The 18,065-nt window shown below is 38.6% G+C and overlaps 1 protein-coding gene across 3 annotated transcripts in view; it reads right to left on the reverse strand.

The window, feature by feature from the left end:
- The window catches only part of ARMC3 (armadillo repeat containing 3), a 91,400-nt gene that overhangs the window by 50,912 nt on the left and 22,423 nt on the right, over positions 1 to 18,065 (reverse strand). For all 3 annotated transcript variants that reach the window (XM_086334475.1, XM_086334474.1, XM_086334476.1), the window contains exons 4-9: positions 17,330 to 17,455; positions 13,593 to 13,661; positions 13,178 to 13,353; positions 11,005 to 11,199; positions 8,280 to 8,463; positions 129 to 281 (exon numbers count right to left, since the gene is read on the reverse strand). In XM_086334475.1, the coding sequence (XP_086190601.1) occupies positions 129 to 281; positions 8,280 to 8,463; positions 11,005 to 11,199; positions 13,178 to 13,353; positions 13,593 to 13,661; positions 17,330 to 17,455 (903 nt within the window). The remainder of the gene's footprint in view (positions 1 to 128; positions 282 to 8,279; positions 8,464 to 11,004; positions 11,200 to 13,177; positions 13,354 to 13,592; positions 13,662 to 17,329; positions 17,456 to 18,065) is intronic.

Raw genomic sequence — 18,065 nt, forward strand, 5'->3', positions numbered from 1 at the left:
GGGAAATCCCATAGACAGAGAGGAGCCTGGTGGGCTACAGTCCATGGGGTCGCAAAAGAGTTGGACACAACTTAGAGACTAAATAACAAAAACAACATCTTCAGAGTGGCTTTTTCCAGTGTGCTTACCTTGATTATTGAAAAATTCTTTGCTGCCCGAATTCTCACACATTGCTGATATAGCTTGGGAAGCGGCAATTTTAGTTCCATCATTTTCAGAACCCAAAAGGCTTACAAGGCATTTTTCGACTTCTAGTTCGTGAAAAAGTTTTCTATTTTCAGCTTTCATAAACCAAAAGGGGTAAAAAAAAAAAAATCAGAATTTTCCTACAAAAACTGTGGAAATATAAAGACTTCTCCATCCAAAAATGATGGGAATTCAAAATATTTGTTAGCTTTAATCATATTCTAAGCTAAACAAAATATATACCTATTTAACCTTTAGAACACAGTCAATATGCAAAATAAATGTATGGGTATTGCACTTTTTTCATATTCTCTTATATGATATCAATACTATGGCAGAGAAAATTCTGTAATAAGAAAGAGACAAGTTTCAGACTTAGTAAGAACTTACTTTCGCCAGTCATGTGCTGTATTCACACACGCTGTCTTCTTACTGAGCACAAAACCTGTTTATTTTAAATACAAAACCCAATATTTGAAGAACGCCTAAGATGTACAAACCTGTGAGCTAGATGCTCAAGAGAAGAGCAAAGAAAGTAAAAATGAGTAATAAAGTGTGATTCCAAGTCTTAAGGAATTTATAATCATCTTTTTTTCTTGTTACAATACATGCTGACATAGCAAAAATGAAAATAATTGCTAAGTTGCCATAAACATAATATAAACATAGCACAATTCTGTCTGAAAACAAATAAAGTACCTATCATGATATTCACCCCACTATAAAACACTAAATTGAAAACCAAGGTATTCTTAATGTTCTTTTTGTTCCTGATGTTTTTCTCTCAATTTAGTTTGATTTTCTAATAAGTGACAGCCTCATTACTATACAAAAGCAAATACTACATTGAATTAAATTCAATGCAGTATTTAGAGTATAGAATATTAAACAATTTTTTGTTTTGCATTCTATATTTAATCCTAAATAAATTACTATTTATTAAAAGCATATACTAGGCAATACTTACATTAAATCAAACTCATTTTTAATGTTATAATAGAAAAAAAACAAGTTGGAAAAGAAACAGTTTACAAATAATTTCTTGCTAATTACAGTTTCTTAGAAAATTTTGTCATAAGTTTGATTCTCATTAATAGATTGCCAGGAGAAATATCAACAATATCATATATCAGATGATACCACTCTAAAGGCAGAAAGTGAAGAGGAATTAAAGAGCCTCTTGATAAGGGTGAAAGATGACAGTTGAAAAAGCTGGCTTAAAATTCAACATTCAAAAAACTAAGATCATGCCATCCAGTCCCATCACTTCATGGCAAATAGTAGGGGAGAAAGTGGAAGCAGTGATTTTCTTGGACTCCAAAACCACCGCAGATGGTGACTGTAGCTATGACAAACCTAGACAGCATATTAAAAAGCAGAGGCATCACTTGGCCGATAAAGGTCTATATAGTCAAAGCTATAGTTTTTTCAGTAGTCACTGTGAGCTTTGGACAGTTAAGAAGGCTGAGCACCAAAGAATTGATGCTTTGGAATTTTGGTGCTGGAGGACACTCTTGAGAGTCCCTTGGACTGCAAGTCAATCCTAAAGGAATCAATCAAGTCAAACCAGTCAATCCTAAAGGAAATCAACCCTGAATATTCATTGGAAGGACTGATGCTAAAGCTGAAGCTCCAGTACTTTGGCCACCTGATGTGAAGAGCCAACTCACTGGAAAAGAATCTGATGCTGAGAAAGACGGAAGGCAAAAGGAGAAGGGGGCAGCAGAGAATGAGATGGTTACATAGCATCACCAACTCAATGGACCTGAATTTGAACAAACTCCGGGAGATAGGGAGGATAGGGGAGCCTGGTGTGCTGTTGTCCATGTTGTCCAAGTCTTTAATAAAGTCAATGTAAATGATTAAAATAGAAGGATGTGTGATATATGCTCTTAGAATGTAAATGTACAAAAAAAGAATCAGTCAGTTCAGTCACTCAGTCAGGTCCGACTCTTTGCAACCCTGTGGACTGCAGCACAACAGGCCTCTCTGTCCATCTCCAACTGCCGGAGTTTACCCAAACTCATGTCCATTGAGTCAGTGATGCCATCCAGACATCTCATCCTCTATCACCCCCTTCTCCTCCCGCCTTCAATCTTGCCCAGCATCGGGGTCATTTTAAATGAGTCAATTCTTCACATCAGGTGGCCAAAGTATTGGAGTTTCAGCTTCAGCATCAGTCCTTTCAATGAATATTCAGGACTGATTCCCTTCAGGATGGACTGGCTGGATCTCCTTGCAATCCAAGGGACTCTCAAGAGTCTTCTCCAACATAACAGTTCAAAAGCATCCAATTCTTCAGTGCTCAGCTTTCTTTATAGTCCAACTCTCACATCCATACATGACTAATGGAAAAACCATAGCCTGGACTAGATGGACCTTTGTTGACAAAGTAATATCTCTGCTTTTTAATATGCTGTCCAGGTTGGTCATAACTTTTCTTCCAAGGAGCAAGCATCTTTTAATTTCATGGCTGCAATCACCATCTGCAGTGATTTTGGAGCCCCCAAAAATAAAGTCTGTCATTGCTTCCACTGTTTCCCCATCTATTTGCCATGAAGTGATGGGACCAGATGCCATGATCTTCGTTTTCTGAATGTTTAGTTTTAAGCCAACTTTTTCACTCTCCTCTTTCACTTTCATCAAGAGGGTCTTTAGTTTTTCTTCACTTTCTGCCATAAGGGTGGTGTCATCTGCATATCTGAGGTTATTGATCTTTCTCCTGGCAAGCTTGATTCCAGCTTGTGCTTCTTCCAGTCCTGCGTCTCTCATGATGTACTCTGCATAGAAGTTAAATAAGCAGGGTGACAATATACAGACAATATACCAAAAAAAGAGAATATTTTGGTAGAAAAAAAAGTTGATATTAACTTAGATTGCATCGACATGTGGAATGAATTCATTACTTGTGCATATTTTAATTAACGTTTTTTCCCAGAGATATCTTTAGAAATTATAACAACTAGGTTTCTACTTTTAGGTTAATACATGATTTGTCTTCTTTCAACAATGGCTTTTTAAAATCACCCTTTTTCCCAGTGTCATGGTCAGATGTCACTATCTTTGCAAATACTCTCTTGGCCTTTGTTCGTCCGATACACAGATATATGCGAGCAATGTGGGCATCACTGGCACGAGGGAAGTCACCAACACTTCTGTTCATTTGTCTTAAACAATCATGAGCCACGTCCTGGAATCCTATCATTTTAATCCCTTGCTCCTTTTGTTTAAAATTGGAATTCAGTCAGGCCATAACTGTTGCATTAAAAAGCTGTGATTCATACTTAAATCTCAAGTATGTGGCCCCTAAAATGTTTTAAAATATATTTAGTCCTTATTAGTTTTCCCTGAATAACCAAGATCTCAAACTTTTCCAGAATCTTTAACTTAAAATGTCAGATGTATAATTAAGACTTCCATTATGGCACTAAATCAACTATGCTAAACAGAACACCCTGAGTGGATTCCATCAGGAAAACTGACCAAAAGAATTAATTTGAAAAGACTAACTTTGGAGTATATGGTTGTTGCAATTAAAAAAAAAAAACAGTGTATATGCAATTATAGGAACAATTTTTTAAAAATAATTTAAATACTGTGGGCAATTAGTTTCTCAACCCTGCTGGGAGTGTTCTCAAAATCCAGCTGTGTTCACCAAACCTCAAAAGTGCTAACTGCAGTGTGGCTATAATAGATTTAAAAGATGAATTAACATATTAACCAACTTCCTTCTTTGAATTGCTACACTGAGAAGTATTTACATTTTAATTACACTGATAATAAAGATGGCAAGGTAATTATATTACTAATAGAACAATGTCCTTTAAAAATAACGATTGTTCAGTATCACTAAAATAAAAAGCATGAGGTTTTGTATCTGAAGATAAATCTGTGTGTAATGATGCTTTTCTTACCCATTCTCAGAAGTTGCTAGTGGGCCACCTGTGCTCTTGCTGAGATGTTAATGCCAGTTCATAAACCTCATGGCAACATGGTAATTAACGCCTTCCTCCTCCTGGTGCCAGGTCAAAGGCACACTGATTTAGGGGTGCATGTTAAAACTTTACTCAGCAAACAAAACTGAAAGATTGTGTATATGTGTTTTTGTTCGAACTATGTTTTTGACACCCAGTGATGATTCTAATCCTAACCCTAGTCTATAAAAAATTTTTTGATGATGATAGAAAGTAAAAAGAGAATGTTATAAATGAATACTGATCATTACATTGCTCTTAAAAACAGTATAAGGAGCAAAATTTGTAAAAACCTACTTATGAATGGAGTTAAGAAAATATAAATTGGACTACATCAAAATTTAAAACTTCTATGCATCAAAAGATACAATTAATAGAGGTAAAAGGCAACCTACAGAATGGAAGAAAATATTTGCAAGTCATATTTCTGATAAGGAGTTAACATCTAGAGTATATAAAAAACTCCTACAATTCAATAACAAAAAAATTTAAACACATTTAAAAATGGGCAAAGGATTTGAATCGACACTTCAAGATGTTTTAAGTGGCCGTTAAGCATATGAAAAAGATGCTGAAAATCATTAATTATCAAGGAAATGCAAATCAAGACAGAGAGCTACTACTTCACACCTGTTAATATTAGTATATATATTTTTAAAGACAGAAAATACCAAGTATTGGCGAGAATGTGAAGAAATTGGAAACTTCGTGCCCCATTGCTAAGACTGTAAAATGGTGTAGCTGCTAAGGAAAACAGTACGGCAGTTCCGCAAAATAGTAAGCATAGAATCACCATATGATCCAGCAATTGCACTTCGGGGTATATACCCCAAAGAACTGAAAGTGGGAACTCAGAGAGGTATTTGTGCATCTACTATCATAGCAGCATTATTCACGGCACCCAAAAGGTGGAACCAATCCGGTGTCGATTCGTGGATGAAAGGATCAACAAATGTGGTATAAGCATACAATGGCATATTTTTCAGTGTTAAAAAGGGAAGGACATCCTGACACATGCTGCAACATGAATGAACCTTTGTTAGAGGAAACTGACTGAAAGCGCCCACCCTGCAGGCACCACGGTAACCGTTTCCGTGAGTTATTTTACAACAGGAGGTTCTCATAAGGAACATGGAACTAAGAAGCCACCATCAACTGGAAGAATTCAGGAAATGTCAAAAGGAGACACCACGTGTCCCCAGAATCCTTCTTGCTGGCATCCATCTTGACTGAGCAATGTGTAAGCCACCAGGAAGGACCCCGAGTCAGAATGATTGGCCAGAGACAACCCAGAAACTAATCCCATCACCATAAAACCCGAGCTATGTGGCAGAGCAGTTCTCTTGGGGTCCCTTACCCTGTTGCTCTCCATTGGGGTGCCCCTTCCCAATAAAGCCTCTTGCTTTGTCAGCATGCATGTTTCCTTGGATACTCCATTTCCAGGTATTAGATAAGAGCCCACTCTTGGGTGCTGGAAGGGTTTCCCCCTTCTGCAACACCTTCAGGACATTATGCTGAGTGAAATAAGCCGATCACAAAAGGACAAATATTGTATGATTCCACTTATATAAAGTACTTACAGTCAAACTCACAGAGACAGAAAGAATGGTGGATTTCAGGGACAACAGGGAGGGAGAAGTGAGCAGCAGTTATTGATTCATGGGTACAGAGGGTCAGTCTTGTGAGATGAAGAGCCCCTGTGGTTGGATGGTGGTGATGGTAGCACAACAATGCGAAGGAATTTAATATCAAGGGACTGTACTCTTAAAACTAGAGGTAAAGAACCCGCCTACCCATGCAGGAGACAGAAGAGATGCAGGTTTGATCCCTGGGTCGGGAAGATCCCCTGGAGGTGGGCATGGCAACCCACTCCAGTATTCTTGCCTGGAGAACCCCATGGACAGAGGAACCTGGCAGGATACAGTCCATGGGGTCACAAAGAGTCAGACACGATTGAAGCGACTTAGCATGCATGTACACTTAAAAATGGTGACGATGGAGAAATTTATACTACGTGTATTTCACAGTTTTTCAAAAAGGAACCACTTTCCTCTCCTTTTCTTCAAACCTGCTCTTCTTTTCCAGTTCCCCATTTCTGTGAATGGCACCATTCCATGTCCGGCTGTCCAAGCCAGAAACCTGGCCTTATCCTTGGCACCACTTTCCTTTCCCCCACCCGACACAGTCATTCAACAAACCCATATGGATCCTCCCAGGGTGCCGCGGGATCTCATGGCAAATGCCTCCAAGTCTATCTCGATCCCACGGCTCTGTTTCAGGATCCCTTCTCCTCTCACCTAGGTCACCGCAGCAGTGCCCTTTCCCAGTCTCTCCATGAATGGTTGCACACACTCTTCTTTGTAGCAAGAGTGCTCGTTCTTTAAAAAGTGAAAAACTGCAGTGTTCCCTCCCTTCTCTAAGTCATTTGAGTGGCACTTCGTTGTTATGAAAATAAAGTCCAAAGCCCTTAAACTTGGTTTGTGATGCCCATTAGCATTTGATGCCTCACTACAACTCCAGCCTTAACTCTGAGTTTCCTGCTGCATTCTATTCACTGGCCATTCTGAAAACTTCCAGTTCTGAAACTTACCACATTCGGTCCCTCCCTGACCTTTACACAACTGTTCCTTCTCAGAGCACTGCTGCGCCTCCCCAACCTCACGAGGACCTTCTTTGCCCAGCCAATTCCCATCATCCACTCTACATGCTACCTAGCCTGTAAATCACCTCTTCCAAGAAGGCCTGTCTGATCCGAATCTGTGTTAGGTGACCCTCCTAGGGGATCTTCTTTGCCCACCATCAAGCACATTTAACACAGCATTACGATTGTCTGCTTACTTGCCTGCATTGGATTTGTTGATACAAACTGGAGGCTTAATGAATCATTAATAAACAAATTCATCAACAGCTCCAGAGAGGCCGTAGCTCACTCACAGACACATCCCTAGGCCACTGCAGTGCCAGGAGTGTTTATTAGTAGTAGAACTTAAACGTAAGAGCTCTCCATCTGGTGCTTTTGTCACAACTGTGTCACATGAAGGGTAATAAACCCACTAAACTCACTATCACCAGAGAGGCTGTAACCCAAAGGGACCTTATATAAAAATTTTAGATATGACATTGCCTGTGTCTTTCCACTGCCCTCTCATCTGGTCTCAAGTAACTAAGGAGGCCTGGGATAGACAGAGAACAGAACTGACCAGGTATGACAAGGCCCTAGTTCCTTTTGGGAGAATTCTGAACTAAGCAATTTTGCCAGCATTAATTTTATGGTTTGTCTTTAGAGTAAGCCTTTATGATATAACTCATGAGGTCATTCTCTCTGTTGACTTTGTACTGAGCAGTGAACTTCAGCATACTGCATTAAAACTGGGATTTGAAGAAATCCAGTATGGGTGGGAAAGGAAATGTTCCTCATAATACACACATGGACATATATACAGATGTGAGTATATATGTTTAGAATATAAATCACTTAAACCAGTCAAAGCTGTCATCATTCATAAGAGGAGTGATGTGGAAGGGGAAAATAAAATCACATCCTTTATTAAATAAAATATGCCAAATATACATAAATTGAAACTATAATTTCATCTTCAGTGCTCATGATGTAATTAATCTCTCATATTTTACAGGTTTATGTCAACATAGCTTGCCAGTGAAATGAAAAGTGTATTTTGTATATAGTATGAGCATATTATTTTTCATAGCTATATTACATGGCACAGCCAGACTCCAGCTGCAACTCAAAATTACTGTATAGATATCATTCCAAATGTGGATTTATTGAAATGACATTTTCAGGATCACAAACAGTGCATGCATTCTGTAAAATTTCAAAATCAGGAGAAATCGAGGCTTAAAACTTAATTTAGGAAAGAACTGTTTTTTAAAAAAAGGTGTAATTAAATCACATTGAGTTTGTTATATCCTTGGTGAAGCAATCTCTATTTTCGCTTATGGGCATTGTGATGAATTACAGCCTTCAATATTAAGTATAGCACTATCCTCAAATGACCATTTAAAAGCAGACAAATACTCTAGCGTTTTTTAGTACTAACCAGAATCAAGAATACAGGAGGAAATAGGTATGCTTAGTTTATGTAAAATGAGACATACGGTCATAAGCGGCTTTAGCAATGGCTCTTGCTGCGTTCTTCTGAATTTCAGGAATTGTAGAGTTTTCTGCAAATGACAGGAGCTTCTTAAGACCCCCTGTTTGCTGAATCAGCACCATAGTGTCCATATCTTCAATGCAGTTGGCCACCACGGAAAGAGCTTCTATGTGAAGGTCATTCAATTCCTAATGATAAAAGCAAACACAACTTTAGAAAACTGTAGTAAAAGCAAGTCACACTTGCCAAATTTTACTACAAGAGGGAACTCCCATCACTCAGAATATAATATAATTAATTTTGTTGTGACAGAGGCCCAGGGAAACAGTTCTGTTTATTAACATAACATCACCCTCCCTGACCATTTGTCCCATCTCTTCTCATTTCCCCTAGTTTAAACTATTCTATAGATAAAAAATAATTGCTGGAAACTCCCAGTAGTGGTATCCCAGTGAAGTTGCTCAAACAGCCTTTCATCGACAACAGCTTTTATTTTTTAGGTTTTTTTAACTGGAGTATAATTGCTTTACAGGGCTGTGTTCGTTTCCGCTGTACCGTGACAAGAATCAGCCATCTGCATACATATATCGTGGACAGCAACTTTAAAATCTAAAAAAAAAAGTGGTTTTTGAAAAAGCAAACAGAAGCTGAAGGGAAGTATATTCCTTAAAACCTCCAGTTGGTAGAAGGAGTTATTGTGAGTGTGCCACTTTCTTGCCTGAGGAACCTCCAGAATCCCCACAGCAGTGGAAAATTGCAACCTTATATCTGAACAGTTAGAAATGTAAGGTAGAAATCCTTAAAGTGAGAGAAACACGGGAAGGATGCTCCACCACCATGGTATTCTATACAGCATCGCTTCTGATCAAAGAACTCACTTCATAGCAAGAGAAGTGGAGCAGCGAGCACAGGGGCACAGAAGTCAGTGGCCTTCCCAGGGCCCCACCATCCTGAAGCAGCTGGCTTGGTACAGCGGCCTCTGGAAGACTCCGCTACAACTGGAACTGAGCACAGGGCTGTTTGTGCTCTGAAACGTCACCCAGTATACGGTGTTGTTGCTCCCGTAGCACAGTTCATGGGTCCAGGAACCAAGGAGTGACACGGTAGTGGCCCCACTCACTGTTACCCATAGTGATTCAATAGCAAAATTTCTGTTTCCTGCACCCACAAACATAGGCTCTGCTGATCTGCAAATCCAAAGTAATAGATACTTCCACCCAGAGACACAGCAATGAGTCCAGTCCACTGAAATGAAATGACAGCCACCTGGTCTGTTTGGGGGCCTCGTGCCTCTGAATCAATAGGCGAAGAAGAGAGTTACTATGTGGGTTGGGGTGACTGATCCCAACTGTCCAAGGGAAATTGGACTGCTATTCCACAATAGAGGTGAGGAAGAGTGTGCCTGTAATACAGGGAGTCCCTTACATCATCTCTTTGGTAGTACCATACCCTGTGATGGAAAACTGTAATGACCCAATGCAGACACAACTACAAATGGTCCAGACTCTTCGGGAATAAAGGTTTGTGTCACCACGTCAGGTAAAGAATCAAGACGAGCTGGGGTACTTGCTGGGCAAAGGGAATATGGAATGGGTATTGAAAGAAGGTAGTTGTTATTGATACCAACTACAACCATGTGATCAGTTACAGAAAAGAAGACTGTAATTGTCATGAGTATTTCCTTATTTTGTTATGAATGTGTGTGTGTATGTATGAAATATCTTTTTCTTCTCTTATCCCCTCAGGTAACATGAGATGTACTGATTTTATAATATAGTATTTTTAAGGTATTTTATTTTAAAAAATATTTATTTCTTTAGCCAGCTGTGCCGGGTGTGAGTCGCGGCACTCGGGATCTTTGTTGCAGCATGTGAGATCTTTATTTGCAGCATGCGGGATCTAGTTCCTTGATCAGGAATCAAACCTGGGGTCCCTGTGGTGGGAGTGTGGGGTCTTAGCCACTGAACCAACAGGGAAGTCCCTGTAATACAGTATTTAAGTATGGGTAGTTTTATACCTTAGTATTTAAATTATGGAATGTGAAGGAGAAGAGTAAACATCACCCAAGGACTTTATACCTTCTCCTCTGGGGAAGGGGACAGTGTGTTTTTGGTTGTACACAGGACAGTTGTATCATGTTAAGTGGAAGCATGATCTTTTATTGTTCTTATTTGGAGATTAATGACTTAGGAGCTCTGTATGGATGCCAAATTGACTAGCAATGGATTTGTGATGGTTAATTTTTTGTTTTAACTTAGCTAAGGCCACAATATCCAGATATTTAGTCAAATGTTATTCTAGATGTTTCCATGAATGTATTTTTTAGATGAAATTAATATTTAAATCAGTAAATTCACTAAAGCAGATTACTCTCCATCATATGTGGAAAATGACTCTTCTTGCCTTACCCTAGAGAAAACTAGAGCAGACAAAGGGGAGAAGACTAATTGCAGGTGTTTGAAGATAAAACCATAAACAAAAATTTAAAAATCTTAAATCTTCTAAGTCAGAAGATTAAAAAAAATTATTTTAGAATGGCCACTAGCATTAGTCTGATTTAATCATGCTGGTAAACTATGTAGCAATAAGCAGATTAGTCCATTATACTTAGTATCATGCTTAAATATAATAAAATTTCAATTTAAAAATATTCCATAATATGCATTTATAACAACACTTATAGAAGAGATACATCTTCTCATAGAGCATTGAATAAAGGTTACAGGTACCTTAGTTTCTAGGATCTTAATAAGCTGATCCACTCCTTGATTTTCTCTTAGCATGGCCCGGGACGCCTTATCATTTGTAATAACACCTAAGGTTTTGAGAGCCAACAACTGAATAATTGGATATTCTGACTTCAAGAGGTCTAATATAGGAGGGATGGCATTTAGTTCTTGAAGTGTTGCTCGGCACCGAAAATCCTGCCAGGAAAGACAAATGTTTAAATAAGTGATTTTTAAAGCAAAATACAGTCTCAAGAATAGAGACACTCTATTTTCTAACAAAGAACATAAGTTATGTTCCCATCTTTTACTCCAGATTCATTTCCAAAATAGCTTAACAACAAATATAAGCAAACCCTCAACTGATAACACCAAAATATTCATATTAGCCCTACAGACATTGTCAGTAACAGGAAATACACATGATCCAGGACTTCTCAGAAGCCACTGTTTCTTTGTTTTTGTCGTTGTTCAGTTGCCAAGTTGTGTCCAACTCTTTGCAACCCCATGGACTGCAGCACACCAGGCTCCTCTGTCCTCCGCTATTGCCATTCCCAGCTTGGCTTTCCTCTATCCATCTCGCAACTGGCCCCTAATATTAAGCTTTCTTCGGGCATAAAAATTGTAGGTTGTTGCTTATTATGGGTTGAATAGTATCCCCTCCAAACATGTTGAAGTCCTAGCCCCCAGAACCTCAAAATGTGACCTTATTTGGAGATAAGATTGTTGCAGATATAATTAGTTAGGATAAGGTCATAGTGGAGTAGTGGGTATTTACTGGTGTCCTTATAAGACCAGTGTCTTTATAAGAAGAGGAGAGAGAGCCAATGGAGGGAAATATAGCCATGATGAGGCTGCAAACCAGGGACCGTCAAGGATTCAGACCTGCTGTCAGAAGCTAGGGAGAGAAAAGGAAGGATTCCACCCAGAGTCTGGGACAGCACAGCCCTGCTGACACCTTAAAGTCAGAAATTCAGCCTTTAGAACTGGGAGGGAATAGATTCCTGGTGTTTTAAGCCAGTCTGTGGTACTTCTGTTACAGCAGCCCTAGGAAATGAATACATTGTTATTAACTAGTACTTCTGTTACAAGAAAAGGGGAGCTAAATCTTAATAAGGAGATTTAGGATGAAACACACAAACACATCTGCAGGATTATTTAGGCCCATAGGATGAAGAACAGTCACCAGAGAAGGGACACTGTTGCACTTGCTCTTCAGGAAGGGTAGAGGTAACACCAGGGGGTATCCAGCCACATGGCAAGGACACGCAGGGGCCAGGAATTCATGCTTTTGGGTGCCTTTAGTGATAAGTCCCTTTGTCATCTTTTGCTGTTAATATATATTTTCTCTATATATCTCTCTCTCAATGAACCCTCCCTCACCTTTGCTTCAATATCTCTTCTTTCACATTCTGTTGATGGCTATTTAAAATGGTGTCTTATACTTGCAGTTGAACTAAGGCTTATCAAATGTGTGTGGGAATTGTTCAGAAACCTGAGCAGGAAGAGAAGCAGAGAAGGCTGTCCAAAGCAGCCGGGAGCTGACCTGCTGGCAATGTGAGGGTGTGCCTGCTGGGTTGGGGATTGAGAGGTTGTGGGGCAGGGGCCAGAGGACAGGACAGGTGCAGGCGACGGGGTAAGGGGTGGGGGTAAAGGAAACCAGCACGTTACAAAGGAAAGTAGCATCTTGCAGATGTGAGCGATGAATTTTGTTCAGCAAAACTCAACTCACTAGGTTTTCACCAACACATTGAGACTAATCCAAAATCTTAGTAAACTGCATAGGGTACAGTAGGGTACAACCCATTGGACCACCAGGATTAGATCAATAGGTAAGCCCAGGTCAAAACTAGTTCAACACTAATATTAGATTTCCTGTTTTGGAAGAAACACATCTTACCTAGCATAAACCCACCTTAGTCTGCAAGCCATTCTATTCTTTTAAAATTAGGTTATGATTCTAAAATGCCCTTTCACGGAGGACAATTATTTTGTGGAAATTGAAAGTATCAACACTAAACTTCATTTTATTCTCTGAATGATAACTACTAAATAATACTGAGATGAACTGATGAATCAAAACTGGAGCATTTTAATAAACTTTTTCCTTTTTTAATGGGAAAATAAATTCTATAACCAGCTTTTGTCAAAACACGTTTTTAGAAGTTAATCTCACCTGGACCAAGTTGTAAATGCACTCAATAGAATTTTTCTTCACATCCGGGTCTGGGCTGCTTAGCAGTCTGATGAGAGGCTCTAATCCACCTTGTTCAAATATTTGCACTTTGCTGGTATACTCTACAGACATGTTTGCTAGGCAAAGACTAGCAAATTCGTGGATAACGACTTCTTCTGTGTATCAAAAACAAATAACACAAGTATGTAAAGGCTTATTCAACCATTATTTTAAAGCATGCTTTGAAAACCAAAGCTCCACAAATCTTACTTTGGTTGGAGCCCATCTTAGTTTGAGAGATTTTAATGATAATTCACAATTGGTGTTTCATAAACTATTTTCAATAGACACTTTAATCAGAAGTGTATAAGAAACCATTCCCCATTTTTTACATAGATGTAGGTTGCAGAGTTACCTTCTGGAGCCAGCCGAGCAATCACAGAATTCACGACATCTAACTCCCTTAACAGTTTTTTAACATCATCTGCAAAAGAAGAAACAGAATATTAATGTTTAATAATAATAATAATGGCAATGTCTGTGGAATAGTTCTTTATGAGATAGGTTCTAATATTACCTGATTTTACAGATAAGAAAACTGAAGCTCAAAATCACACAGCAAGTAAAAGGCAGGCCAGGTCTGTCTGACTCCAGACAGACTCTAGCCCATGTTCCTTGATTGCTCAGTTGTCCTGCTTTCCAAAACACTAGGAAAGATAACCATAAATGTTCAAAAGTGCCTAGAATACCAGCAGTAGAGTTAGTGTGCCCTGCACTTGCTTATTATGTAATAGTAATTCTTTTTTTGTTTTTTTTTTGGGGGGGAAGATACTAAAAATATTTTAAAATTTAGATTTTTAATAAAACTAGTACAGAATGCCAATAAGAATTAACCTCAGCCTTTTTTCATAAGTACATCTTGTATTCATTCCATTTGATTATCACAAATGCCAAAAGTGTTTAGATATATTGACTTTTTAAAGTTCACTTTTGTCCTATTTATAGGAGCCTAATTAAAACTAGACAATTATGCCTCTATTTCTTTCTTGCTCTCCTTAACGCCCTTTTTCTTAGAAATAGACACAGCTGTTACTTCAGTTTTGCAATTTCTCTTCTTGGTTGATTATCTTTTCTGTCAGTCAAAATTAGCATTACCAGAAGTTTAGAAAAGTTCACTTTGCAGCAGCTGAAACATATGGTCTAGGGGATTAACCACTGGATATATATGCCTTTTCTTAGACACCTTTTCCTGTGGAATTCAGGGATATAGCTGTCTCTCAACCAGTCAAAACTTCTTTCTCTCTGTTCTGTTCAATATGACTCAAAGAAGGCTAGTGAACTTATGTACGTGAATAGGCTTACAGTACAAGAGAATAATTGAGTTTTGGGGAAGTAGAGGAAAGACATTCTATGCTCTTGGATTAATTCTTAGTCACAATTTTTTGGTTGCATAATGTTCACCATCTAATTTACTCTTGATCATACATACTCTTTTACATCAACCTTTTTCCTAAGACAGCGAGCTCTTCTGATTGCCTTAAGTAATGTAGAGTCTGGGCTTACAAGGCTACTTCTCACAAGGATCCTGATGAAAGCTCCCTCTTTAGTTGACTTAATTAAATGAGTCTCGGTTACATTAAACTAAATACAGGGTTAAGACTTCACCTTCCAGTGCAGTGGGGTTTGGGTTTGCTTCCTGGTTGGGCAGCTAAGGTCCCACATGCCTGCGGCCAAAAAACCAAAACGTAAAACAGAAGCAACACTGTAGCAAATTCAATAAAGACTTTAAAAATGGTCCACATTAAAAAAAAAAGAAACTTAAAAAAATAAATACTAGCTGGAAGGTAAAAGAAGACAGAAGCTCCTGTTTGATAAAAAGGTTTAACAAAGTAATTTGCGTGCCTATCTTGGATGGCCCAGGCATGGCACAGGCTCATAGCTCAATCACTGTAGCCAAAAAAAAAGAATTTATTTGAAACTGCAAAAGGGGAAGACGGTTTTCATAGCAAGCCTTTAGCACCTGGAATGTTGGAACATTCTGTTGGTTCATCCACTATAAGCATGTGGAAAAGCATATGAAAATACAAATTTCTGAAGAATAATCAGTTATTTAAAGACTGTCCAAAGACGATGATTTAATCATGCAGCTTCAGAGGTGTATTTATTTATATATTAGTCTGGAAGCATGACTTCATTTTAGGTCAAATGACCAGTTGCTTTTTTTTTATTCCAAATCTCCTTAGACACATAGGAAAAGTGAAGCAACAGTTATATATTATATATATATATATAATATATAATAGTGTTGGCTCTCAGCAAAAAAGGAGGTTCACAAGCACTTGAGGATATGGTATGTCTTATCCATATCACCAGATAGTTCAAATAGAAAATCAGCTAAAGTGAAAGTGTTAATTGCTCAGTCGTGTCTGACTCTTTGCAACCCCATGGATTGTACCCTGCCAGGCTCCTCTGTCCATGGAATTCTCTAGGTAAGAATATTGGAGTGGATTGCCATTCCCTTCTCCAGGGCATCTTCCCGACCCTGGACTTGAACCTGGATTTCCTGCATTGCAAGCAGATTTTTTATCGTTTGAGCGTTAACCCCAATAATTGTTTGATTTTTTCACCTACTTCATAGAATCATAGAATTCAGTATACTTGAGACTCAAGCACTCAGTGGAGACCTTGAAGACAGCCAAGCTCTTTCCATGATTAAGCTTTGCAGTTGCAGACTGCATTGGTCCTAGCACTGGTTACAGCCTAGTCAGCCAGCTTACAGATTGTGGTTTGACAGTTCTAAAAGAGCCATCTCGGTTCTCTGTTCTCTGCTCCCTGCTCCGAGAGGAAGTGCCAACTATAGCTTATGTTCAACTCCTGTTTGTTTTTGATAATTGGAACTTTGTACTTAGAGGTTACATTTTGTCGCTCACGGATGGGCTGCTTCTGGAGAGGTCATGAGGTGGCCTTCTGGCTTGAGTTTAGTACCACTGGTCTCAGGAGAACCCATTTGACATTGGCTTGCTTTTTACTTACTTTGGCCTCAAGTTCTGAGACTATGCTGTGTGAAAGAGGAAGGGGCCATCCTCAAGGATGTGAACTTGCCGAGTGCCTTATCAGGAGTTGGCCCTGCAGTTGGTCCACAATAAATGGGGATAATTTTGCATGGCAAAGAGATTATAGTAATTGTCTTTATGATAGGTACTGATTCCTTGAACATAAAATTGAACTCCAAAATGAATTATGCTTCTCTGCAGGTTTAATGAAATTTCTGAGGTTGCTGAAATTTGTGTATTTGTTTTTCCAAAGCAAGATCTGCTGGTGAGGGGAAATACCTGACTGGTTTCATTATGGTTTATAAATGAATAAACAGGTATTTAGTTCTGTAAAAAAATAAAAGAGCCATCTCATGTAGCATCCAAATGTAAGAGTATTCATAACATTTAGGGGCCACAGACTCCTTTAGAAACTCATGAAATTCAATGTAAAAACCTGCTCAGAAAAATCTGCAAACAAATTGTAGGGTTTCACAGATGATAAACTCCTCATATAATGGAAAGATAAGAATACTAAATAAAATCAATAGAAACTAAGAACATAAAAAAGAGGGGAAAAAAGTCACAGAGACCTAGATATTTCATTAGAAAATGTAAGTATAAACAAGAATTTATAACTCTTTCTCCCCCAAAATCATTTAGAAGGAGAACCTGACTTAGCATGGACACTAATGTTAAGAGATTTAGTGAATAGAAAGTCTACTGAACTATTGGTCAGAGAGTAAAGCTGTAATTTTAGCTCTCATCTCAGTTCTGCTACTAGCCATCTGCATGACTTTGGGCAAAGGACCCAATCCTTCAAAGAATCCTTCTGTGTTTAAAATGAGTTGCACAGGAGGCATTAGGAAGCACCTTTGGTATATAAACTCTGTGGTGTGTACACAGAATAAAACAGGAGAAATTTAAATATTTCCCCTTTTTTGTTGTTTATAAATAATGTAATATGCCACATTCAATATGGCAGAATTAGTCTACCGAACCTCCAGAGATGGATTTATAAAATAAATAAAATTAAAATGAATCCCTTAAGGTTAAATTTAAACAAGGATAATGTGTCAAGTGAGATTACTTGATTATGATTTTAAAAGCAGATACTTACTGTTAGAAGCCAGGATTCCAAATATCATAGTAGCATTTCTTCTCACAATTTTGTCTTCATGGGTGAGTAGCTTAGTTAAAGGTTCCACAGCTCCAAGTTCAAGGAGGGTGGCTTTATTTTCCTCACCTACCATCACAGGTAAAATAAAATCAGAAATGGATAGCAATCTCATCAAAATTCTTCCTTGTGTCATTCCAGTTTATTTGCCGTTTGCCTTTCACGTTCCTCTGCTTCTACACATATTTCTCTAGAATAAACTTTAGAGCAAAAGTATCCTGGATGCTTGCTGCTCTCCTTTCCCTCGATGTTTACACAACTAGCTTTCTCCTTTGGTTCTTAGCTCATACTTAACCTCCTGAGGGGTCTCCTCTGACCATCCTACCTACTGTCATCACTACATACCAGTCTTTCTGATTGCTCTTTATCCTGCTTTATTTTCTTCATACCACTTAATGATCTCTGTGATTGTTTGCTTCCTCTCCTGTAACTTGACTTTCCATGAAAACAGATACCCTTTTTATTCTGTTCTTTCATAACTGCAGTGGCTAGCACAGTGCCAGGCATCTAATGGACACTCAGTAATACTGGCATAATTAATTATGAAAATTAACGCAGAGAATCTCCACCTCAAGTTCAAGTGTGTGTGGTGGAGTTTAGGGTGTTCATTTTTCACCCAACAGGTTCGCCTGCAGCCATCATGGCTACGGCAAGAAGCCCCAGAACCAGGTCACTGAAA

This window comes from Bos grunniens, chromosome 13 (genome assembly GCF_055505025.1).
Source record: "Bos grunniens cultivar Pamir isolate PY7600 chromosome 13, Bosgru_T2T1.0, whole genome shotgun sequence".
Classification (NCBI taxonomy): Eukaryota; Metazoa; Chordata; class Mammalia; order Artiodactyla; family Bovidae; genus Bos; species Bos grunniens.